We start from the raw sequence: 27,710 nt of genomic DNA on the forward strand, positions 1-27,710 counted from the left end.
CATGAGGAAGCCATCACCTGGCCCAGAACTTTCAACCAAGTAGGTTCTGCATTTTTTGCTGGAATGATGGGGATGATATCACAGTATTAACTCCATATCATTTAACATAGAAAGCATATTACAGAGATATTGTTTACAAAGAAAACTCTTGAGCTTTTAGATATGACATAATACACTTCAGAGAAGGATATTTTTGGAATAAAGCATATTGATATTCAAAAAAGGTTAAAAAGCAAAGAATCCTTGCTGATTGATTTGACAAACAAAAGTTGAGAAGGAAAGAATACAGTAAGAATTTAAAAATTAGTTGACAGGCTGCCAAAATGAGTTGGTCCAGATTCAGTGGCAAGCGTGTTTGATGAATCCTCTAGTAATATGAGATCATTTGCAGGTATTTTAGTTTTGTATTCTGGTAATAATGCATGAACCAAATTGCTTTTATTAGATGTAGGGGGAAATTAACTGTCCAATGAAGTCATGCTAAAAGTAAAAAAAAAATATTGCTAATGAACTGAATAAAATATATTGTTCTGATTATTCTGCTCTAGTCATTAAAAATGAGATTATTTCTTCTATAATTAAGAAGAGACATGGAACTGTTGTACCCTCCAGGAACGTCTGCAGGAGTTCTGAGTTGGAGACATTGCCTCCTGAGTGGGTGGTTCCAATCTTTGGGTGTTGGGAGGAGAGATGAACCCGGTGGCTGCTCCCATAAGGGTGCCACCAGATTTGCTTCTCACTTTCCACTATTTAACTGTGACAAAAAGTTGTACTGATGTATCATCATATCCTGAGAACCAGGTGTTCGGAAGTCTTCTTTTCTGGCTGTTGCTCATGAAGGCCAGATCGTCCCACAGTAATATTCCTAGCACTAATAAGAACCTGTCAGAACTTCATGTCTGAATTTGGTATAAGAAGACAGTCCTGACTTGAATGGGCAAGGGGGAAATGTACCCACCTGGAAAAGTGCCCATCCAGGTTTTGGGTTTGGCATTTGTTGCAAACCAGGTCAGGGGAGGAAAAACCTGTAATGTGGGAAACTGTTGGAGATTAGAGGCAGTGTACCAGAAGTAATTGGTGTGATGCTTTCTTCCTCACGGGACAGGCTGCCACTGCACTTTCTTTCAAGTTTCTGATCTCCTTTGAGGATGCCCTCTTTTAGCTCTGTCATCTTCTCCTGTATACTTCTCCATACCACCCTCTTGTGAATGCATTCATTATATCCAGGACTAATATATTAAATGCTGTATTTTAAAATAAGCCTGAAAAATACGATAATTTCTCTTTAAATTTATTGCAAATGTCTGTATTATCCACAGGAAAAAATAACTCAGTTATGATTAGTTCCCACTGAACATGGTCTGAGCCTAAAATATTTCCCAGTTTAGAAGAAACAAGGTTACTTACACAATTAGTGGAACACACACAAAAAAAATCCATTATTGAATATCTTTGAAGATGATCTTGATGAGAAAAAACAAGTCCTTACAATGAGCATCCTTGATTTGCCATGTATCATTCATCAAATTATGGTGTTTCAGCTTTTTTTTTTCTTTGGACACCTGATTGAATGCTAACATTTTTCTTCTTATTTCACTTCTTGGGAGACCCCACCTGTTTCAGTGTGTACTGAGAGCTGCCTCCCTGGTTATTTCAAGAGAAAGCAGGAGGGGAAGCCGTTTTGCTGCTATCACTGTCTTCTCTGTCCCAAAGACAAAATTTCCAGCCACAAAGGTATGAACAGAGTTCATCTTAAGGTTGTAAAAACACACCATGATTTAGCCTGGATAACACACCACATATCAATGTAGGACATGTTTGCTTCTTTATTCATCTATTTAGACTTGAGTATACTTCATTCTCTATATTACAAATTTCTTGATGTGATTTGAAAAATAATTCCAGCAATTAATAGATTTGACTAAAAAAACACTAACACTTTCAGTTTCTCTTTCACTCCTTTCTTTAACTGTCACTCAAAATATCCACTATTAGCTCTGTTTTACTTGTAAATATGAATAGTCATTCAATTTTATTCTAAGAAGACGTTTTTATTTTATTTTATTTTATTTTGAAACTTATGTAAGATAATATTTGGTGGCTAAAAATAATATTAAATAAAAATATTATATATTTTTTAAAAATAACAACATGACATATTCCAAGCTAAGTGATACAATATCACAGAGACTCCTTCTGCTATTACATTAGCTGGGCTCACGTCTCTCTTAGCCCAAAGCCTCGGTGAAGAGATCACAGAAGATTAACAAAATCAACAGAAATAAGCTGATACCAACACAGTCCATATTATTCATTTTTAGTGATATTATTTTCAATAATATTTTCTAGAGAATCATATAGCAAATTGTACGCCATAAAACAAAACAGAAAAATGAAACTAAATAAATAAATAAATAAATAAATAAATAAATAAATAAATAGAAAAAATGTGAGGCACACAGTAATGTATGAAAAAGGTCCCTTAAGGGGGGAAAATACCATTTTAACCTCACCTTACTGAGTCAAAAATGCAACAGTAGAAAGTGAGATGGATAGTAGCAGTCTAGGATACCAAAATACATTGTAATGCAATTATGATAGAAAATGAGCATTAGGAAAATTATTTCCTTACATTCCAGACATGCATGATTGTTCTGAATGCCCAGAAGAGCAACATCCCAGCAAGGACCAAGAGTCATGTCTTCCCAAGAAAATATCTTTCTTATCCTATGAAGAACCAATGGGAATAAGTCTAGTCATTCTGGCACTTTTTTTCTCTCTCTGCACAGTTGTGGTGCTGGCAACATTTGTGAAGTATCACCATACTCCCATTGTCAAGGCCAATAACCGAAATCTCACCTACATCCTACTCCTCTCCCTCCTCCTCTGCTTCCTTTGCTCGCTGCAGTTCCTCGTTGCACCTGGCAATATCATATGTCTCCTCCGACAAATCAGTTTTGGCATCATCTTCTCAGTGGCAGTGTCTTCTGTGCTGGCAAAAACCATCACTGTGGTTCTGGCTTTCATGGCCACCAAGCCAGGATCCAAAATGAGGAAATGGGTGGGAAGACGATTGGCCACCTCCATTGTTCTTTCTTGTTCCCTGATTCAAGCAGGCATCTGCACAGTCTGGTTGTTCACATTTCCTCCTTTCCCTGATGTTGACACCCATTCAGAAATTGAGGACATCATCCTGCAGTGCAATGAAGGCTCAGCTACCATGTTCTACTGTGTCCTGGGCTACATGGGCTTTCTGGCAGCTGCCAGTTTCACAGTCGCTTTTTTCTCCAGGAACCTCCCCAGCAGTTTCAACGAGGCCAAATGTCTCACGTTCAGCATGCTGATCTTCTGCAGTGTGTGGCTCTCCTTTGTGCCATCCTACCTGAGCACCAAAGGAAAAGACATGGTGGCTGTGGAGGTGTTCTCCATTTTGGCCTCTAGTGCTGGGTTGTTGGGCTGCATATATTTTCCCAAATGTTTCATAATCCTTTTTAGACCAGGGCTAAACAAAAGAGAACAAGTCATTAAGAGAACAAATTAGTAATAAACACACAAAACTCTTCTTTTTTTGATATTTCTCTTTTAGTAATGCTTCTTTGAAGTCTCCATTATTTTCTTAATTTGTACCTATACAGCATGAATTATTTTCTGAGGTGGAATATGAATAGAATATTATCCGGTGTCATAATTGGAATTTTCCTGCCTTAGGATATATGTACTAGGAGTCTCTGAAGCAGCCATCATTCAGGTTTTTTTGGCTGGGTGTGGTGCCTTTGAGTCATTGTTGACTCCTGGTGACTGCCTGGTCAGTCTACTATATATATATGAATTTACTTTTAATCTAACTGCTTGCTTATCTAGTTTAGTTCTCTCTATTACGCAGAATGAGTTTGAATTTCAGATTCAGAAGTTTAATCAACAATGTGCTGTTCAAGACCTTCAAGTCTGTACTCTCATGAGAAAACATCACAATGTATATCTCTTGTGCCAATGCATCCTCCTCTTGCTGCTGCGCCTCCTCCTCCTTTGGGTAAATTATATGAAAATAATTTGTGCATAAACTTTGGTATCATCAAAAATGTTTCTGCAGTAAGCTTTTATTTTTCCACTTGAGTTTGGCATGCCTGGAATAATGCCCTTTAAATAAACAAACGAACAAATGATTAAATAAGTGCACTGATCTGTCCTTGAGAGCTGGTGTATTTTAAACCTCCTAATCCCTGGGTTACACAGAGCACCAGGCTAGCTTGTTGTTCTGAAATCAGTAGCTTCATTTGGCAGGCAGGCAGGTAGGCAGCATTCTCTAGCTCATTTGGAAGATCCAGCATCCAGGATTTCCAAAAATGAGCTGTTGAAAATATGAGTTCAGCTTCCATCCTTGGACTGCTCGCTCTCTAGGTTGCCAGGCTTAGCATGTGATTGTTACTCTTGGCAACCATTCCCTTATTTGTGTAGCCCAGGTGCACAGTGACAAGTTGCCCAGTGACACTTTTCAGTGCAACCTAAAATTCCAAGGCTTGGGCTTATTAATCTATTATTAATTTAACAGTTGCTCTTCTGAGGGGATGTCATACCATAGTAATGTCACTGGAAGGAGCGTGGGAGTAGCTGAGAGACAGGCAGGGTTTGGTGGCTGCAGACCATTTAGATTTCTATACCCATCAATAGAGATTTGAGGGACTGTACCAAATACAGCAGACAGAACCACAGTCAGGCAGGTAAAGGCAGCAGAGGCTAGCAACACCCTACTGTGACCCTCCACTCCCCCCAAAATGTGTTCCACTCTCTGTGAAATGGATGACTTGTTTCAAACACACATGCACACACAACAGAGACCCATCAGTCGTGACCCTCCACATGCATTGCCTTTCCTCTGACATTGTCCTGATGCCATTTTGAGCAGACAGTTTCCCTTAGAAATTCTAGCTTCATAGTCTTTCCAGATTACACCACATTTCCCAGTGCCCCCGTTCCTTGATTTTTTTTTTTTCTTCCACATACTATAGATTTCTTTCACACTGGCTCCTTCAAAATTGAAACATCCTTTGCTGTTCAATTTCAGCTATAGATGTACATTTGGCACAATGAACTTTTTAATTTTAATCCTGCTTTTGTCTCACATAGTTTGGAAATGTCCCATGAGAAATTGCATTATTGGTGCTCCTCTCCCTATTCCTCACAACTATTTCAAATCCGGTGATCTCATCATTGGTGGCATTATGTCTCTTATGTTCATGCCTACAGAAATAGATAGCTTCTCTGAAGATCCCCATCTTTCTTTTATTGGTGAAGGGGTGTAAGTATCCCCAGCCCCACTGCATGGAGTACAGGATTCCAGATTATATTTGGGATAACCCTACACAAAGCAACATTAGTTATAGTGACAAAAAGTAGTTTGCTGTTAAACGGCTCCAGCTCTGATAAATTTCTTTGTAGTTCTCAAGGGAATAACAATTTAATTTATTTCAGTTGACTCACTGAAGATGAAGAGATCCTGACAGTATGTCACAGAAATGCTACTGTTGAACCAACATTTTTCAGCATGATAAAAAAGAAAAAGCATCTCAATGCAACCCATGTTTGTTGAGGAATATTTCTAAGATGTACTGAAATTTTAGTATATTTTTATAGCTGTAAGTATGATTTTCTTTTTACAATGCTTCTTTTACTTATAACATTGATTTATTTTTCCTTAATAAATGCACTAATATATTCTTCTATGACTATGTCAGCTCATTAATAAAATACAGTACTGTTACCATGTTATGATTGTTCAGATTCGAAGGGCATCATTAATTTTTTGTTAAAATTTTAACATATTGAGATATTTGTATTTTTAGTTCAAATCCTTTACAGGTTTAATCATATGCCACAGTTGGTTCATTCTCACAAGCATAAGATGTGAGGGTATATCAATTCAAACACTGATCCGCCTTCAGCTGTCACAATCCCTGCAATCACAAAATCCTTTGCAAGATAGTGAGAAAATGACCTAAGCAGATAAGAAAAGGAGAATGCAGCCATCCAGGTTTTCTGCTGGATGTTCATGCAGACAGGCATATAATTTGTACTCCTTCAGTTACAGTTCATGGCAGGGTTTAAATTTCATTTAGCTGATTTATTTCAGCTAATAATTAAGAAAAACATAACAAAATCAAGGACACAGGGAAAAATTAATGGACTATTCTACTGAGAATTAATTCTGGGTCACTCCATAACAACATGAATGGACTGATATGTATTGAAATAGTATGACACATGGAATGTTGTTTTAAAAAACATGTCTTAATGGACTGTACATTTGTTGAAATGTCTTCTGATAGGTACAGGATGCTCCTTTTAACACCTACAATTGTTATTGCAGAGTCCAGACTAAGTTTTATCAGCACATTTTGGCTTTGATATTTGCTGTAAAGGAGATCAATGAGAACCCGCAGATCTTGCCCAATGTCACCCTGGGCTTCAGTATTTTTGGCAGCTATGATAGAAGAAGAACTTGTCATGCCACAATGGAACTTTTTTCACCTCCGAAGAGAATACTCCCCAATTGTAAATGTGGCATCGAAAACAACCTGGTCTCAGGCATTGGCGCTCTTTATTCTGAAACCTCCATTGACATGGCAGATATCTTGAGAATCCACAAACTTCCACAGGTAGGATTTATGGTGAGCTGTGAGATCTTATGAATCATCCAGATTTTTCTGAACTTTTTACATCTGTGTAAGTATTAAACATCCTTGTGTGTGCCTGAGATATACTTAGGTTACAGTCATTAACAGAGCATACAAAGAAAGCCAATGTATTAAAGCTTGAGACAATGTGGAAAATGCATTTGGTTTTTTCGACTGATTGTAAGGCTTTTATGAAAGGGCCCAATGAAATTAGACAAAAGGAGTGTTGCTTAATAGCTAGAGATTATATGGAAACCCCCAATTGTTTTGAACTGGAACAAATTGTAGTGTTTTGAATCAACAGAAGATTCTAAATCAAATTCATAGAAACATGATGTTCAACTAAGGAGAGCTAGAAAATCATCTTCTGACTCAGTAAGCTTTTCCATGCAAGGTTTCTCACTTTCCTTTTTCCAAGTTATGTGACTGAGATCAATCCTTGAAGATGATTTTCAACTTAAAGCAAGTTCAATTTTAATCTATCTTTTTTTTATTAAAAATATTCTCTGATTGATCAAGCATAATATTAAGGTACTGTATCTTGTACAAATTATAGTGTAGTGAATCAACAGGAGATGATTATAAATCATAAGAGCTAGAAAGTAATTCTCTGACTCAGTAAACTTTATCATGCAAGGCTTCTCACTTTCCTTTCTCCAAGATAGGTTACTGAGAGCGGGACTTGAAGATGATTTTCAATTGAAAGCAAGCTAAATTTTAATCAATCAATACATCAATCAATACATCAATCAAGACCTGTATTTCAAGAAATTCATGGAAAACATTATTCTGAGAATGCTAATGCACCCAATTTGCAATGCAAGAATGTCACTGAAATGTAATATTATCAAGAGCATTGTATGAAAGTACCACAAATCTATGCCCTGATGGATGAAAAACAACATTTTATCCAGCAGATATTGGCAATTTGGTCTCTAGTTCCTCTGCCTTTTCTAAACCCAGCTTGTACATCTGGCAATTCTCGCTCCATGAACTGCTGAAGTCTACCTTGCAGGATCTTGAGCATTACCTTACTGGCATGTGAAATGAGTGCCGCTGTTCGATAGTTTGAACATTCTTTAGTGTTTCCCTTTTTTGGTATGGGTGTATAAGTTGATTTTTTCCAGTCAGATGGCCATTCTTGTGTTTTCCAAATTTGCTGGCATATAGCATGCATTACCTTGACAGCATCATCTTGCAAGATTTTGAACAGTTCAGCTGGGATGCTGTCGTCTCCTGCTGCCTTGTTATTAGCAATGCTTCTTAAGGCCCACTCAACCTCACCCTTCAGGATGTCTGGCTCTAGCTCACTGACCACACCATCAAAGCTATCCCCGATATTGTTATCCTTCCTATACAGGTCTTCTGTATATTCTTGCCACCTTTTCTTGATCTCTTCTTCTTCTGTTAGGTCCTTGCCATCTTTGTTTTTGATCATACCCATTTTGGCCTGGAATTTACCTCCGATGTTTCTAATTTTCTGGAAGAGGTCTCTTGTCCTTCCTATTCTATTGTCTTCTTCCACTTCCGCGCATTGCTTGTTTATAAATAATTCCTTATCTCTTCTGGCTAACCTCTGGAATTTTGCATTTAAGTGGGCATATCTCCCCCTATCTCTGTTGCCTTTTGCTTTCCTTCTTTCTTGGGCTACTTCTAGTGTCTCAGCAGACAGCCATTTTGCCTTCTTGGTTTTCTCTTTCTTTGGGATGTATTTTGTTGCCGCCTCCTGAACGATGCTGCCAACTTCTGTCCAGAGTTCTTCCAGGACGCTATCTACTAAGTCCAGTCCCTTAAATCTATTCTTCACCTCCACTGCATATTCCTTAGGAATATTAGTGAGCTCATATCTAGCTGATCTGTGGGTCTTCCCTAATCTCTTTAGTCTGATCCTAAATTGTGCAAGAAGAAGTTCGTGATCTGAACTACAGTCAGCTCCAGGCCTTGTTTTTACCGACTGTACAGATGTCCGCCACCTTTGGCTGCAAAGGATGTAATCAATCTGATTTCGGTGTTGTCCATCTGGTGAAGTCCATGTATAAAGCCGTCTCTTAGGTTGTTGGAAGAGAGTGTTTGTTATGCAGAGTGAATTGTCTTGGCAAAATTCTATCAGCCTGTGTCCTGCTTCGTTTTGTTCTCCCAGGCCATACTTAACTGTAATTCGAGGTGTCATTTGACTCCTGTGATGAAAATAACATCTCTTTTAGGCATGTTGTCCAGTAGGTGCTGCAGATCCTCATAGAACAGCTCTACTTCAGCTTCTTCAGCATTTGTGGTTGGGGCATATATTTGGATCACTGTGATGTTAGATGACTTGCCCTGAATTCGAATTGAGATCATTCTGTCATTTTTTGGGTTGTATCCAAGCACTGCTTTATCCACTTTACTATTAATTATGAAGGCTACTCCATTTCTTCTGTGGTCCTCTTGTCCGCAGTAGTAGATCTGGTGGTCATTTGATGTGAAGTGGCCCATTCCAGTCCATTTCAGTTCACTGACGCCCAGAATGTCTATCTTTAATCTTGACATCTCACCAATAACCATATCCAATTTGCCCTGGCTCATAGATCTTACATTCCAGGTTCCGATGGTGTGTTGATCCTTAGAACATCGGATTCGCCGTTCACCACCAGCACCGTCGGCCACTAGCCATCCTTTCGGCTTTGAGCTAGCTGCGTCATCACGTCTGGGGCTAGTTGAGCTCATCCTCTGTTCCTCCTCAGTAGCATTTTGACCATCTTCCAACCTGGGGGTCTCATCTTCTGATGGTATACCGGCATATCTTTGGTTGTACTGATCCATTTAGTTTTCACAGCAAGAATACTGTGGTGGGTTGCCATTACCTTCCCCAGGGATCGCATTTAGTCTGACCTCTCTGTCATGACCTTCCCGTCTTGGGTGGCCCTTCATGGTTTAGCTCATGGCATCATTGAGGTGCTCAAGCTCCAGCACCACGACAAGGTAACAATCCTTTGCTGAAGAACTCATTATTTAACCATAATCAAATAAACCAATTTTGTATTTGTTTTCCTGCTAAAGTCCCATAAATAAAGTTCTAATTTCTGCTTTCTAGTATCCTTGTGTTTTCTCTCAAAGTGCTTGTCATCTTTATTCAAATCCATTTGCAATTTCCATGTAGTAACTCTAGTAGATCTCTTATATTCCAGTTTAAGAGGGTAGTCCACAATGAACTTGATACATGATTTGTATGTTTTTTTTAAAAAAAATTAAATGATCATCCAATACCATTTGTAAATCCAATATTTCCATCTCTTTCTTATAGGTAGTATTTTTTAAGTCCACCTTAAAGTCCTTTTCAGTTATCTTCAAAGGCACTTCTTTCTCTTCAGTAACAACTTTTGGTTCCATTATAGGGTTAAATTACCTGAGCATTTCCTAAGTCAACTTATTTTTTTTTCCTTTAAAGTAGCCATCTTGTGCCCTCTAATGATGATCTTTCAAGGTCTCAATATCAGCTTGGAATGTAAGCAAAAGAAATATTCCCATGCGAGAAGATCTTTCTAAATAAAATCAAGTTATTCTAGAAATCAATGTCATCTGAGCCATTAGCATTTAAGAAAAGTTCCCAAAAGCAACACTATGATCATTCTTTTGCAACATTGCAAAAAAAAAAAAAAAAAAAGGGATCTTACAAAGCTGGAAACATGTACTGCAACTTCCTTTCCTCTTAAACAGATTGAAGAGAATCTTACTCAGCGAACAGTAAATTTGTATTTCTGAAGGTTTTTCAATCTTAAAGAAAAAGTTAAAAAATAAAACTCCAAATTGATTAAAAAGATGAAGTTTTGTTGAACCTTGAGTTTGTATAAGGCTGCATTAATGGCTCAGAGCATAACTGAACCTGTAACTCCCAGCTGATCACAAGTGGCTCCAAAACATTGATTCCTTCCATCTACTCACAAAATACAGTGAACTGGAGTACATATGGGTAATCTCAAGATCTCTCTTTGATCTAGACAGAATCTTGGCAGTCCAGATCCCACATCCAGCTGCCATTTTGGCTGTAATACACCCTGTGATCCACAGAGCAGAGAAAATGTGGGGCATTAGTTCTTCACGCCTTACCGGAACCCTTTTGTGATGTTATTTTCAATAATATTGTCCAGAGAATCATGTAGCAAATTCTACCCCATAAAACATGACACCAAAATAGACCCCCCCCCAAAAAAAAATAGTGTCATGAGTACTGATGGTGAGCAGGAGAGGGCCCCTATCCAAGGGGGAAAACACATGGGTAGTTTAGAGACTTTGAGCTGTCATTCAAAGAAACCCAGAACAGACCCGCCTTGACTTTTGGGGTTTATCTGTCTGGGTTTTCCCATACTTCTTCAGTTTGGTAGGGTTTTCTGTCTACAATAGCAGTAGTAAAACACTAGAGACTTCTTCCTCGTCTCAGCATGGTTCTTGCTTAGTCTGCACAAGACAAAATGTTAGATAAAATGTAAGGCATGCAATAATAAGTATGAAAAAAGAGTCCCTTAACAGAAAAAAATAACATTGTAACCTCTCCTTAAGGTAAAGGTAAAGGTTTCCCTTGACATTAAGTCCATGTCGTGTCTGACTCTAGGGGGCGGTGCTCATCTCCCTTTCAAAGCCGAAGAGCCGGCGTTTGTCTGTAGACAGTTCCGTGGTCATGTGGCCGGCATGACTACATGGAACACCGTTACCTGCCCACCGAAGAGCTACCTATTAATCTACTCACATTTGCATGTTTTCGAACTGCTAAAAAAGTGTCCCTTAACTGAAAAAAATAACATTGTAACCTCTTCTTACTAAGTCATAAATGCAAGAGTAGAAAGTGAGATGGGTAGTAGCAGCCTAGGATTCCAAAGGACATAATAATGCAATGATCAAAGAAAATGACCATAGAAAACCTATATGTTTAAATTCCAGATATGCATGATTGTTCTCAGTGTCCAGAAGAGCAACATTCCAGCAAGGACCAAGCTTCATGTCTTCACAAGAAAATATCTTTGTTATCCTGTGACAAACCAATGGGAATAAGTCTAATCATTCTGGCACTTTTTTTCTCTCCCTGCACAGTTGTGGTGCTGGCAACATTTTTGAAATATCACCATACTCCCCTTGTCAAGGCCAATAACCGAAATCTCACCTATCTTCTACTCATGCCCCTCCTCCTCTGCTTCCTTTGCTTGCTGCAGTTCCTCATTGCACCTGGCAATACAATATGTCTCCTCCGACAAATCAGTTTTGGCATCATCTTCTCAGTGGCTGTGTCTTCTGTGCTGGCAAAAACCATCACTGTGGTTCTGGCTTTTATGGCCACCAAGCCAGGATCCAGGATGAGGAAGTGGGTGGGAAGAGGACTGGCCATCTCCATTGTTCTTTCTTGTTCCTTGATTCAAGCAGGCATCTGCACAGTTGGTTGTTCACATTTCCACCTTTCCCTGATATTGACACCCATTCAGAAATTGAGGAAACCATCCTGCAATATAATGAAGGCTCAGCTACCATGTTCTACTGTGTCCTGGGCTACATGGGCTTTCTGGCAGTTGCCAGTTACATACTAGCATTTTTCTCCAGGAACCTCCCCAGCAGTTTCAACAAAACCAAATGTCTCACATTCAGCATGCTGATTTTCTGCAGTGTGTGGCTTTCCTTTGTTCCATCTTACCTGAGCACCAAAGGGAAATATGTGGTGGCTGTGGAGGTTTTCTCCATTTTGGCCTCTAGTGCTGGTTGGTTGGGCTGTATATATTCCCCCAAACGTTTCATAAGCCTTTTTAGGCCAGAGCTAAGCAATAGGGAACAACTGATAAAGAGAAAGAAATAGTAATAAACACACAAGATTCCTCTTTTAAGTATTTATCTCTTTTAGAAATACTTCTTTGAAATCTCCATTATTTTTATCAATTATAGTTATATCTCCTGAATTATTTTGTGAGTTGATAAATGAATAGAAAATTAGCCAGTCTTAAAAGTGGAATTATCCTATTTTAGAATGTATCTACTGAGAGTCTCTGAATCAGCCATCATTCAGTTTCTTTTGAAGAGAGTGTTATTACATTTATTTTGCAAGTTGAGTTTTGAGGGTAATCCAATCTAATTCAAGCTATTTATTGATTGAATATTCAATTAAAAATAAATAACAGCCTCTAATATCCTTTGTTCCAAATGACCTGAGCACTAAGGGAAAATACCTGGAGGCCATGGAGGTCTTCTCCATGCTGGCTTCCAGAGCTGGATTCCTGGTTGCATATTTTTTACCGAAAAACTGTATCATTATTCTGAGCACTGAGCTAGGCAACAAGCAGGAGCTAATGAGAAGAAACAACTAAAACAAAGAGTAACAGAATTTCCCTTTTTCAGTTTTTTTCCCTGTTCAAAATGTGCCCTTTCAATTTAAGATTTAAAATAAAACATTGACAGTTCTCTGCATGGATTCATTGAGGTATTGTTTAATAGGAAATATTTAGAATCCTTCTTCTGTCTTTGTCTTTGTCTTTTCCTCTTTTTTTAGGGGGGGGAGAGGATGCCTTCAAGTCATTTTTGACTCCTGGTGACTGCCTAGTGACTGCCTACATAGTGTACAATGTATAGGAATTTACTTTCTATCCAAGTGCCTCCTCATCTAGCTTAATTCTATCTAATATGGAAAAAAGAGCTGGAATTTGAGATTCAGGAGTTCAAACAACAGATGCAGTTCAAGCCATTTTGAGAGCCAAGATCTGAAATAAGATCCAAGCATGGACTACTATGAGAAAACATCAGAGTGTATTCCTCCTCCTCCTCCTCCTCCTCCTCCTGCTTCTCCTAGCAAATTATATGAAAATAACATAGATAATAGCTTCAAAGCTCATTTCCATTGCAATATAAACCTGAAATGTTTCTCTGTATGTCTTTTCAGGCGAAGATAATAGGCAATGAGGGATAAACAGTGGCCTAGCAACCAACACATTATGCTCAGAAAAGAGCTCAAGTTAAGGTACAATTAAAATCATGCAGAAAGTTTTCTATCCCAAGTGAAAGATCAAAACTTTCAAAACTGTTTATAAAGTAAGCTGTTATTTTTCCACTTGAGTTTGGAATGCATAGAATAATGTCAAACAAACAAACAAACAAATGACCTGATCTGTTCTTGAATGCTGGTGTATATTGAACCTCCAGGCTGGCTTATTGTTCTGAAATCAGTAGCTTCATTTGTCAGGCAGGCAGGTAGGCAACATACTTTAGCTCCTTTGGAAGATATAATACCCAGGATTTCCAGAGCTGCTTAGAGATGGGCAGGCTTTGGCAGATGCAGGCCATCTAGATTTGAGAAACTCTACCAGCTCTAGCAGGCAGAAATACAGTCAGGCAGATAAAGACAGCAGAGGCTAGCAATGGTGCACTCATAGGCAGGTAGAAATAGAATTGGTAGAAGTAGAAAGTGCTACTCAATCTCACTGAGAGGCTACATCAGGTAGAGTAGTTGGGCCTGCTGGGGAAAGAGACATTTATCTATGTATATATTCAAGAAATCACAAGAACTGAACTCTATATTTTATATTATTTTATATTCTATTTATCATATTTGTATGGCCACCCATCTCACAAAAATGTAACTCTGGGAGGTATGCAACAGTTAATTAAAAAAAACAATAAATACACAAAACCTTCTGTTATTAAAAACTATAAAAAGCATAAGAACAGGAGAGAATGATGTTAGCCATAGTAAGGGGACCATCAAAAGATCTCCCCAGTCCCTTGGGACCCCTATGCCTAAAGGCAAAGCCTGGTTTTGAGGGACCTGCAGAATGTTCAGTTCTGGAACCTATGTTGGCTATGACTAGAGTGACCATACTACTTTAGTTAGGATAAAGGACAGTCCTTTATTTCAGAAAGATGTATTTATTTCTCAAAAACTGACTTTTGTCCTTTATTTTGGTCATTTAACTTTTACTGTATAAATGGTACCATTTAATGCACAGTCTTTCACAGTTATGTGAAAAATATGGAAGTTGAATTTTTAAATAAATGTACGTATACTCCTTGATTTTAGATAGCTTTACTAGAATATGCATTTTTTTAAAAAAAATATTGGTTTTGCTCTTGAACTTCCCTTTGTAAAGCAAAGTTATAAACATAAATAATTTGCTGGCTAATTTCATTGTGCAACCTCATACAGCGGAATATCAGTTACTAACTTATGCCTGGGCAATTGCAATGCCCCTGTGTAGGGCTCCCTTCAGATTTAATGTGGAAACTTCAACATCCAGTAGCCAGCCGGGTCTCTGGGGCTGTTTGGAGAGAACAGTATTTTGTCTCTTGTTAGAGTCACCCTGTCTGCTCAGAGGTTTCTGTACAAGAATGTAAATATTTTATTTGTATATTTTGCTTGTAGTCAAATGGCATTCACTTCATAGTCCTAAAAATAAATTGCAAGTTGATCTTAAGTGTCATCACTAGGCCCTATTCAGAACTGGTTCTTCATTGCACCATATTCTCATAGAAGCCAGGGATACTTGGGAGGCAACTGCATGATCCTGGAGAAAGATGGACGTTTTTAAGGAGTTGCAACTAAGGGTTATGTTTGTTTCTCACGTTCTCTGATGCAATTTTTGTTTTCACAGTTTGGCCTGGCTTTAGAATCAAAGATGGATCCCTCATTCATTGCTGTAATCTGACTTCTTCTCATCTCAAAAACTTTTCCTTCATTATTTGGTGACTGGGTGAACTCATTCCATCCTTGCTGTTTCATTAATGGATGGAGTTGCAAGTAGTGTGTTTAGAACTGAAAGCCACATTCTTAATTCCATGGAGAAATTGAAATTTAAAGGTTGCAATTTTGTTTCCCTCTTATAATTATCGAAAAGGCTATTATTACTTTTGCTGCTTCTCAAAGGCCTGACTGCCAATTTATTTCTACAAAGAATGAGGACTGAGTGCTGATGAACAGTTTGAATATTTCATGTCTTTTTTTAAATACTGTTCTCAGAGTTTAGGGGCAGGTAAGATCATTATCAAAATGCTATCTCAGAACCAGTTTTATTCTGAGCTTCAGAACAGAACGGGAGTTATGTCAGGAACAGAGAGATTCAGTTCAAACTAATCCATTCTTCGAGACTGTTAAGCATTATATGGAAATGAGAGAAACTGTCAACTGAGATTAATCATTTAATATGATTATACTGAGTCTTCTATTACTGCTACTGCCACATATGGCTTGCATGGCTGAAATCCTAAAATGTAGAATCAGAAATCCTGTCCCGATTGTCCATAAATATTTTCAACCAGGTGACCTAATCATTGGTGGAATTAGTTCTTTTATCTTCGTGCCTAAAGTTTTAGAGACCTTTGAAGAAGACCCTCATCGTTTGATTGTTGGTGAACCCCTGTAAGACTCTATGATGATGATGATGATGATGATGATGATGATGATGATATCACTCTAGGTGAAATAGCTGTAATGATTCATGGTATGAACCACAAATACCTGCAGTGATGAGGATATGGATTTTTCCATCTAAAATCTTAATAAGCTGGTGATTTTCAAAGGATGTATTATTCCTTTGTGCCCTGTAAAGGAAACTCACAGCTACAATCTGTGTTCCTTAAATCAAGGGGGGAAATTAAACTGACCATTCAGCATTTTATGATCTGCAGATTCTGACAATGCAGAGACTCCCCCACTCCTCCGGGTGAGAGTTATAGCGTAATTTCATTTAACCTTAGGAATAATACCATTCAGTCCGAGGTACAGCATAATTTCCTTCAGTGAAAAGTACAAGAAAATGCCAAACATGTGGTTTTTATCCAGGACTGAATATTTTCTTTTTGGGGGTTGGGGGGAAAATGCCTTTCCCTCAGTGTTACTTAGTAAAATCAGCAGTTTGTTTTTATGAATTCTGTTTATTTTTTTTCCTCCTAGTTTCTCCTCCTAGTGAGTTTTTACATCTAAGTTTAGCAAAGCATTTCTATAGCACCACAGACAGTTATTCATTCAGTGTGACAGTACACTTGTGATATTGTAAATGTCAGTGTTGCTGTGGCCTCAACAAGATGTATGCAGTCATCGAGGCAAAGAAAAAGCAGGCTAAATTCAAAAACATTTCTTTTTTTCATTTCTTTGCGATTCCTTGATGAAAATGAAGCCTTCTCTAGGAAAATAAAAAGTAACTAATCCAATTGCACTCCACATCTCTAGTTTAATATGTACTTTATATGCAGGACAGTCATTGGGTTCAGTTTCACATAATCAAAAATTCTTTGAAATGGTAAACAAACCCAAGAAAATCCAGTGATTATTCCACTGAAAACAATGTCTAAACTGAATGGCGATCCATTAATCAGTTAACATGAAGGAGTGAATGTTGCTGTCTAAGACATGATTTTAAAGGAATTTAGTGTCACTATCTTTTTTAGGTACAGAATTTCATTTGATACAGCATATAATTCCCATTGCAGAATCCTGACTAAGTATTATCAGCATATTTTGACTGTGATATTTGCTCTGAAGATGATCAATGAAGACCTCCAGCTCTTACCTAACATCACCTTGGGCTTCAGAATCTATGATAGCTATGGTGGGGAACAGACATATCATGCCACAATGGAACTTTTCTCCAGTCAGAACAGATTCATTCCCAACTACAAGTGTGGCCTCCTGAACAAACTCATATCAGTTGTTGGGGCTATTGAGCCTGCAATCTCTTTTGATATGGCAGATATTTTAGGCACTTACAAAGTTCCACAGGTAAGGTGCATTAATGATATGTTGTCCACACTTTGCTTTGTATTTTCAGATAGGTTGGTCCTCAAGACCTTAAGATATTTTTTAATTTCATATACATTTCTCTATGAATTATATTTAAGAAAATGTATTTATTAAAACATAAAGCAATGTGAACTCAATTTCAGAATTTGATATAATGATAGGTCCTTTTCAAAAATTAACCATTAAACAAACATTAAAAATTAACTGTTAGCTTTGGATTTCTGTAGTCCTCCCATTCAAGTTGTTATTGTGATGAGCAAAAATGATACAAGTTTTCTGGATTTTATTTATATAAATTGAGTAATGAAATAAAATATATCTGGTCTTCTATTCAGGTGCTCAAGGAGTCATACATAGTGCTCTTTTCTCCTATATTTCTTTCCAACTACCAGTAGGTTTGGCTGAGAGACAAAGTGAGGAGCCCCAAGTTACACAGTGAGCTTTTGGCTGAGGGTGGACTTGAGCCTGGGTCTTCCCACTCCTGGTCCACCCCTTAATCTCTGTACTACTCCAAGTCAAGGCTCATTGTGGTAGAATTTCAAGAAGGGTATATGTGGAAATCATAGAGAAATGTGTTGTAAAATATGAATGAGCAAAGGATCCATTCCAGAAATGTATCCAAGCACCAAATGTCAGAAAGCAACTTATCTTTGGAAAAAGAAAATAAATCTTGATATTAGAGCCATACTGGATCACTGTGTAAGAAATATCTCTGCAACAGATTTGGGCAGACTCAAGAAACCTCACTGCCATTTACAGTAGAGAAGAGAAAAGCCTTAGTATTTCTGGTACATCCTCCCTCACGCTGCTCCCTTTTCCGCCAATATTTCAATCTTAAACTGAGAAGAACAGATAAGGCAGACTCTATGGATGACAGGAATAGATGGATCTCTCCTTTGAGATGCAGTGTAGCCACTGAGAGTTCAGCATGTTGAACCAAGGAGCACATAAACAAAATCCATTTATTGAAGCCTGACAATGTAATGGGTAACTTAGATTTTTAAGTCTTAGAGGAAAGCAGTTTGGAACTTTTAGTGTTTCAAACTTGCAATAAAATAATTAACACATGGTAGTTTTCCAATGTACACTTCAATCTCTGTGTATCATCTCCTCCTTGTTATATAGTTGCTTTTTTTTTAAAGAAATTATTTAGTTATTTATTATCATGCTGTTATTTCCTTCTTCCATAATGTATGCTCCTTAGAGTCCTTTGGCATTGGGTCAGGTTAAAAGTAAGTAAGTAAGTAAGTAGACAGACAGACAGACAGACAGACAGACAGACAGATGATAGGAAGCCAAGGCTACATCTTGCATGTCAGGGATTCCATAAAAGCAGGTTCTGGAAGACAGTACTGTAACAAGAAAACACCTTGTTGTTTGATATTTCATCCTCGTATATAACATTAAAGACTGAAGGACTCACTACAGAAAATGTTCATGGGTGCAGACAAAATTCTTATTTATAGAATCTATAGAACAATGAGCTTACAGATTTTATATTGTTCTACAGCAGATTACAAAACCCTTTCAAACATTATTTCCACTATAGAAGAAACAGGAGAAATCTCCAATTAAAGTGGAAAAGTGATTGGAATTTGTGAAATTGTAGAATTGTGGAGCTGTAAGGGAACACAAGGATCAGTTAAGCCAACCCTGGTTTCATAAATATATTGTGCACATAAATAATGTGAAGACATACAGTGGGATATTTCAGAACTCTTATATTTCAGAACAGAGGACACACATTTTCTTTTCTTAGACGTGTTTTGCCTCTCTCTTTTTTAATTTGCCTATCCAATTTTTATTTCTACAGTTCCTATATGGCCCTACTCCAAGTATGAATGGTAAAACTGAAATCCCTTTCTATTACCACATGGTTCCAGATGAAGACTTCAATTTCAGGGGAATTCTTCAACTACTTTTGCATTTCAGGTGGACTTGGGTTGGGATATTAGTGAAAGGACATGGTGGACCAAATTTTGAGCAATTAATCTTTTCAGAGTTTTCGCTCCATGGCATCTGTATTGCCTTCTTAGAACGACTCAGGCCAATTTATCTTGATAGCATGTCTGATGGCCTGAAATGGCTGGTGGAAACATTCCATGTTTTTATTAACAGCAAAGCTAATGCTGTGATAATTAATGATAACTATGTTCTACATTTGAGATGGTTGTTATATCTACCTGAAATGGAATTAGTATCTATAAAGCCTAAAGGTAAGGTGTGGATTGTGGCCAACCAAATGGGCCTTGCCTCATTCTTTTATCAGAGCAGTTGGGATATCCAAGTTCTCCAAGGTGCTTTGACATTTGTAGCTTACTCAAATGAAGTTGAAGGATTCCAGCATTTTCTTCAGACAAGAAACTATTTCTTATTCTTTCACCAAGATGGTTTCATAAAAGATGTGTGGGAGCAGGCCTTTGGCTGTGTGGTTCCAAATCAGTTTGTGAGTGAGGAAACTGAGGGCATCTGTACTGGGAAAGAGAAACTGGAGAAACTTCCTGGGCCTTTTTTTGAAATGAGGATGAGCAGTCATAGTTACAGTATATACAATGCAGTGTATGCTGTGGCATATGCTGTACATGCCATGCAGTTGGGCCAACAATCACACAGGAGAACACTGAGTGGCAAGAAACTGAATCTCCAGTATCTACAGCCATGGCAGGTAACTTTGTCAGGAGTCAAACCTGTTAGAAATGGGACCTCATTTGCAGGTGAAAAAGGATACCTGTTGACTTTTACAGATGGTTAGATTTACTTTTTGCTACTTGGTAAGTGAAAGGAGAAATTCAAGGAATATGTCACTTGGTGAGTAACACATGTGCTTGAAAGCCTCAGATTAGGGCTTCTTGAGGATATGGCTGTTAATATACAGCAGAAAATATGAATAAGTACATGAAGAAATGAGGGATTTGTATCAGACTAGAGTGTGCTGTACACCACAGAAAAATGGTGCAGCACAGGAAAAAAAAATCACTCTCTAATAGACAGGAAGAGAGGCATTCTGTAGGATACCAGGCTGGTAAGTGAATGCCTGGGATAAGTAGTCAACACTGCCACCTACATGCAAGCAGGATCCCAACAAATGTTATAGATGGAAAGCTAATCACAGGGTGGCATGGAAGGAAGCACATTAGAGTGCTGAGTTCTAAGGTGTATGCCTTTGCACCAAATGAACAGAGAACCACACTGAATTGTCATTATGAGAAAGGATTGATGGTTGGATTCACAGTACTGCAAGGGTACAGAATCCTTGTGGTCTCTGCATCAATTCTTAAAATATATAGCAGTCTTATTTTTATGTAAGGTAAAAGAGTGTAACTTTAAAATGGCAGATCATATTTCTGATGTCCAAATAAGCAATGAGGCTTTGCAGAAGATTTTCATAATGTACCCAGAATTTGACAGCAAGTCAAAGTCTGAAGGGGAAACCGAGGCACTACAGAAGACAAGCTCCAGTGATGTTTATATTTTCAAGGTTTGTTCTGATTGAAGGATGGGCCTATTGATCACTGAACTCTTCCTGTTCCTCCCCTGCATTCCCTCCCCATCTCATGAAAGCATTTTCCACAAGGCAATATCAAAAAAGCTTGTTGATGCAGTTATGGCTATGTCCCATTCTTTCCAATCCAGTGAGGCTTCTAAACTGCCAATCACAAGCAAAGTATCAAAGAACATTTTGAACTGAAGATAGGATATAGAGAAATATGTTCAGTTCAAGTGAGTTAATAACTGCTTTCAGCTTTAGTCTTCTCTTTACCAGCTGTGAAAGACACGGAAGTACCCTTTACTTTATTCCATTTCAGGATTCCAGGCACATCACGTGGTGATTTTTTATTGCAATTGATCTTTTTTTAAAAATGCCTTAAAATACCAATATTCAGAAAAAATACATAAAATGGATGTACTAGAGAAAATAAGATAAAACCTCATGTGGGGCCTCATTAACAAATCCAATTGTTTTGAACAATGCCTCTAGAGTTGCAAAAAATTGTAATTGGCTTGCATTCAGTATGTTGCAGTTAAATCCTTTCTGGAGGACACTGTGTTCTAGGGTGGATGGTGGATGGCTGGGGATACTCACCACCTTTCATATTCAGCTTCATTCATGTTTTCCTGCAGGGTATAGCTTTAGCAGTTAGGTTTGGAATTTTGATTTTGTTTTTTAGCTTGACTTTATGAGGTGGTCTTGATAGTTGTTGTTAGTATCTTTATTTTTTTCAAATAATTTAGTTAAGAATTATAAATGGAAAGAATAAAACCCAATACAAAAAAGAAAAAGAAAAGAATGGGAAAAAGAAAAAATAGAAAAAGAAAGAAAAGAGAAGAGAAGAGAAGAGAAGAGAAGAGAAGAGAAGAGAAGAGAAGAGAAAGAAGTAACTTCCCCCTTCATCCCAGCAAATAAAACCAATCTTAGTAGCTTATCACTATCTATAAATACAAAATAATCTCTCTTCACTCCATATCTCATCTACTGAATAAAAAAAGCAAATTCCAAATGCTCCATCAATCGTTCTTTGTCAGCAAAAGTCCAGTACAGGCAACCAGATGTAACTATTTTTCTCCTTTACCCTGGTTCAATAAACCAACCTTGTATTCCCTCCCTGAGTTTTTAAAAGTATATTTTAGCCCCTTCAAAAAGAGAACCAGAGCTAGTTTTCTCTTCATCTGTGTTTCAAGTCAAAAAACTTTCAGAACTTCAGCAGATTTCTTCTGTATATCCAATAAGTAAAAGTTGTCCTTTTCTTTGTCACCTCTAAAAAAGTTCTTTGAAACTTTAGCAGAGCTCTTTTGTATATCCAGTAATCAATCTATCTCTATCTATCTATCTATCTATCTATCTATCTATCTATCTATCTATCATTTCTCTCTCTCTCTCTCCCCAAGTCAGTTTCTTGATTCAATATTTGTAGATCTCCATTTGCAAATAAGTCATCCATCAGTTCCATTCGCATGCCCATATCTTTTTCCATATCTTTCTCATTACTTGTTACATTTAAGTCTTCCTTTAAAATAAATTCAAAAACATCTGTTGTTCTTGTTCTGTAATTCCATTATAATATGCTCTGTCAATTTTATCAAGCAATTTATTTTTTTAAAGAACTGAGCAAAGAGATATTCCCAGGTTTTTATTATAGATTTCTGCTCTATTTTTTTTATCTTCAAACTCCCTCTAGTGTCCAACCTTCAAAGTCCCTTTATCATAAACAATTTCCATTTCCCCAAGGGAAAACTTCTTCTAATTAATTCATAGCTCTTTATAGGCATTTAAAATTATAATTCAAAATATATCTGAACCCATAATCTGTTGTTAAGATTTCTAAAGTCCATACTCTAAGCACCCTTTTGCTGTTTAATCCAAAAAAAGTAATTAAAAAAAACACACATTAAAGGTTCTTCCTCTAAGGAGAAGGTGACTCACCTGGCAAATACAGTATAACTTGCTGTTCTGAAGGGTCTTAAACATTTTAAGCAGAAAAAAACAAAACCAAGCAAAACCAAAGTGATTAAGAAGTGAGGCTCAATTGGGCTTATTGTCCTTTAGATGGCTGCGTTAATAACTGTGAGCAAAGATGGTTCCTCCTTCAACTCCCAGCCACTTGACCCAAAGGCAAACTGCAAAGACAATTCCTGTGGTTTACTCATGAAAAGTGGCTGTTGGGAGTCACATGGGCAGTCTCAAAGAACTCTCCTTAATCTGGAAAACATTTTGGCAAATAGGATCCTGCATCCCACACCAACCATTCTTGTAATGTGCTTGGATAAAAAAGCATGTTGTTATTTTTTCAGTCTAAAGAAAGCATCAGTTAACATGCCATTTTTTCAGCCCCTCTGTTCATTTACGGTAGTTTAATTCTAACAGTTGTTTCAAATATTGAATTAATTAGATTCTCCCTGATGTTGATATCACTAATAATAGCATGAAATGAGGTTTTTTTTTTAATTCCTTGCCAAGAATAGTGAACACAATATTATATGTAAGTGTTAAACCTTTTTTGTCTAATGTAGTGTATTTTGGAGCATTAACAGATGTATGGATTTAGTGGGCAAGATTTATTTCCATATCATAATAGTGAACAGACTGCTGTACAATTATTTTGATCAAGGATGACAGATAACCAAATTAAAGGTTAAAGTACATGGAGGAACTCCAGCACATTATGGTTAGGAAGCATCTGCACACATGTAAACTATTTTGAACCAAAGGGATGCATATAGTATCAACTGGTTCTATATGTTAACTCTGCTCACTTAAAAAAAAATGCATATTCTTTCTATATTCAGCTTCACTTTTTTTTAAAAAGAATTGCATTTAACAACAGTGTTGGGGATGAAATTTCCTTCGGTCAGAATGGAGAACTGCTTACAGGACTGGATATTGAGAACTGGATCACTTTCCCAAACCAATCCTTCTATCGAGTGAAAGTTGGGAAGCTGGATCCCTGGGCTTCTGAAGGCAAGAAGTTCACCATACATGAGGAAGCCATCACCTGGCATAGCACTTTCAACCAGGTAGGTTCTGAATGTAGATAATTTTGCTTGAATGTGGGATGAAATCCAAATAATAGCCATATTTTATTTAACATAGAAATAATATTATAGACTTATTCTTTCAGTTGATGTCTATTGGTCTACAAATGGAAATAACTGTAAGCAGTATAGGAATTGCACATTTCTGAAAAGCAGGGAGATCTAATACATGTCATAAAATATAATTGGGTTTCCAAGCATATAATTATCATAATCATAATAGTTTATTAAACTTGTATGCCACTTAGTTCTCAATGACTCTGAGTAGCTAACAACAATAAAATATATTACACCAAAATCTATCTATCTATCTATCTATCTATCTATCTATCTATCTATCTATCTATTTAAAGATAAAATATAGCAGGTGTGATAAGCTTAAAAATTAAATGGAAATATATAGAACACTTTTACAGACTTTTATTGTAATGGATAGTGTGTGTGTTTGTGTGTGTGTGTGTGTGTATGTATACACACACACACACATACACACATACATATACACACAAGCACACAATATATATATATATATATATATATGAATATATTCATATATATATATATTCATAAATTCATATATATATGAAGCGACTAAACGAATAAACAACAAAAATATATATATTCATATATTCATATACATATATATATATATGTATATGAATATACATATTCATATACATATAAGATATTAATATATCTTAATACCACTGATTGAAGTCATGCTAGATAAATTCGTATCTGATAGCAAATTAATTTGCAAAGTTTGTTTATAATTTCTATAATATCCAAGAGTGAGAGATTAAATGTCTGGAAGTTTTGATGAGTCCCACTAAAATAAATATAACATTGGTGCACGGTCTGAACCGAAAATATTTCCCAAATTAGAAGTAACCATGTTATTTATACAAGTTGTTGATCAGCAGGTGGAATCCAATCTTGAATAGTTTTGATGTTTATGAATTAGCTTTATTTGCTGAATAAAAGTCCACCAAGGTTTTACAACCTTCTTTCTAAAAAACTAATTGAATTTCTTATCTTTCTTATTTTGTTTTTGGGCAGACCCTACCTGTTTCAGTGTGTACTGAGAGCTGCCTCCCTGGCTATTTTAGGAGAAAGCAGGAGGGGAAGCCGTCTTGTTGCTATGATTGCCTTCCATGTCCCAAAGAGAAAATGTCAAGCCAGAAGGGTAAGAGGCATCATGAACAGAATTTATAAGTTTATGGTTGTGAAGGACATAGCAGGCAGAAACATGGATGTATAAGTATGGAAACTAAGTTATATACCTTCATTTTTCAGCAGCTTGTCAGTAGAAGAAGAAATCCCCAACCCTTTGAAAGGAAGACTTCAGGCAATCAATCAATAATATTTATTTGGTCAATCACCAGCAAGATTTACAAGGACAAAAACAGAGCAAAACAAAGAAATACAATAATATACTACCAACTAATAAAATAGATTTCATAATAAAATAGCATTCACTCCGCTATAACTATATTAATTAATTAATTAATTAATATATCGAATTTATTCCCCACCCATCTTACTCAGAGAGTGACTCTGGGTGGGTTAATACATTTTTATTTTTTTAATGTAGGTAACAATCAGCAAGGGACGCGGTGGTGCTGCGGGTTAAACCGCTGAGCTGCCGATCAGAAGCTCGGCGGTTCGAAACCGCATGGCGGGGTAAGCTCCCGTTGCTAGTCCCAGCTCCTGCTCACCTAGCAGTTCGAAAACATGAAAATGTGAGTAGATCAATAGGTACCGCTTCGGCGGGAAGGTAACGGCATTCCATGTCGTCATGCTGGCCACATGACCCGGAAGTGTCTATGGACAACGCCGGCTCTAAGGCTTAGAAACGGAGATGAGCACCGCCCCCTAGAGTCGGACACGACTGGACTTTTTGTCAAGGGAAACCTTTACCTTTACTAACAATCAGCAGATTGTCAGTAGAAGAAGGAATCCCAACCCTTTGAGGGCAAAGAGCTAAGGGGTTAAAACCTGAATTGGGTGCCCTCAATCGACCCTTCAAACATTATCCATGCCACATCAATATAATGTTACAGTAAATTACATACTTTAGGGCACATTTACTTATTTATTCATGTATTTAAAATGTATACCCCTTCCCATTTAAAACAAAAAACAAAAACAAAACCACCTTGATCTGGTTGCCCCTGCAAAAGAAGAGAATCAATTAACAGAGTAAATTAAAAGAAAATAATAAAGTTTTCAGTTTTCTTACATTAGGATTACATTGTTTTAACATAAAATATTATGTCTCTAAAAAAAAATCCATGCCACATGGTTGATAAACCTTCAGACTGTTTGAGATGTGGATAATGTAAGGCAGTGTGTTGGCTGGGAAATTCTGGGAGCTGAACTCCAAACATGTTAAAGTTGCCAAGTTTGAAAAACAGTGATGTAAGGGGAGAAGGCAACTCCTTTCCTCATTTCCTTTACCAAAATTGGTACTTGTTCATTAGAAAATGGACAAAACTAAACATAAATGAACTGAGAGCAATACAATCGCACTATATTTATTTCTAGTTAATAATACTAACTAGAGGAACTAGCAAGATTCTGCTGCATCAAAATATGATACAACAAAATCAAATATATATGTAAATAAGTACAATTTAAACCACACAATAAGGAACATCAAAAGACAGTCCCTTAATTAAGACTGCTCATGCTTTCTAAGATCCAGATGCATGAGTATCCACATGGATAATGTCAGTGCAGGCTCATTTTCAGGTAAAGAGCATACCAAAAACTGTGTAGTAAAATAATAACTGAATCACCATAAAATAATAATTGAATTACCATAGCACATTTTATGTACATGTTTGTGTATATATACTTGAATTCCAGACAGGGATGGCTGTTCCAAATGCCCAGAAGATCAATATCCAAATGAGGACCAAGATTCTTGTCTTCCCAAGAAAATAGCTTTCTTGTCCTATGAAGAACCAATGGGAATAGGTTTAGTCATTCTGGCACTTTTTTTCTCTCTCTGCACAGTTGTGGTGCTGGCAACATTTTTAAAGTATCACAATACTCCCATCGTCAAGGCCAATAACAGAAATCTCACCTACATTCTACTCATCTCCCTCCTCCTCTGCTTCCTTTCCTCACTGCAGTTCCTTGTTGCACCTGGCAATATAATATGTCTCCTCCGACAAATCAGTTTTGGCATCATCTTCTCAGTGGCTGTGTCTTCTGTGCTGGCAAAAACCATCACTGTTGTTCTGGCATTCATGGCCACCAAGCCAGGATCCAGGATGAGGAAGTGGGTGGGAAGAGGACTGGCCACCTCCATTGTTCTTTCTTCTTCCTTGATTCAAGCAGGCATCTCCACAGTGTGGCTTCTCACATTTCCACCATTCCCTGATGCTGACACCCATTCAGAAATTCAGGACATCATCCTGCAGTGCAATGATGGCTCAGCTACCATGTTCTACTGTGTCTTGGGCTACATGGGCTTTCTGGCAGCTGCCAGTTTCATAGTAGCTTTTTTCTCCAGGAACCTCCCCAGCAGTTTTAAGGAGTCCAAATGTCTCACATTCAGCATGCTGATCTTCTGCAGTGTGTGGCTCTCCTTTGTTCCCTCCTACCTAAGCACCAAAGGGAAATACATGGTGGCTGTGGAGGTTTTCTCCATTTTGGCCTCTAGTGCTGGGTTGCTAGGCTGCATTTATTTCCCCAAATGTTACATAATCCTTGTTAGGCCAGAGCTAAACAATAGAGAACAACTCATTAAGAGGAAAACATAG

The 27,710-nt window shown here is 37.4% G+C and overlaps 1 protein-coding gene across 1 annotated transcript; it reads left to right on the forward strand.

The window, feature by feature from the left end:
• Positions 1–3,990: 3,990 nt before the first annotated feature.
• Positions 3,991–27,710, forward strand: LOC134496721 (vomeronasal type-2 receptor 26-like). The gene is made up of 11 exons (XM_063302430.1): positions 3,991–4,030; positions 5,125–5,296; positions 6,365–6,653; positions 15,628–15,640; positions 15,927–16,026; positions 17,097–17,385; positions 19,220–20,153; positions 20,742–20,884; positions 23,692–23,919; positions 24,997–25,123; positions 26,809–27,710. Exons 1-11 carry the CDS (start codon positions 3,991–3,993, stop codon positions 27,708–27,710), a joined length of 3,237 nt encoding a protein of 1,078 aa, XP_063158500.1.

This window comes from Candoia aspera, chromosome 4 (assembly GCF_035149785.1).
Source record: "Candoia aspera isolate rCanAsp1 chromosome 4, rCanAsp1.hap2, whole genome shotgun sequence".
In the NCBI taxonomy this organism is placed as follows: domain Eukaryota; kingdom Metazoa; phylum Chordata; class Lepidosauria; order Squamata; family Boidae; genus Candoia; species Candoia aspera.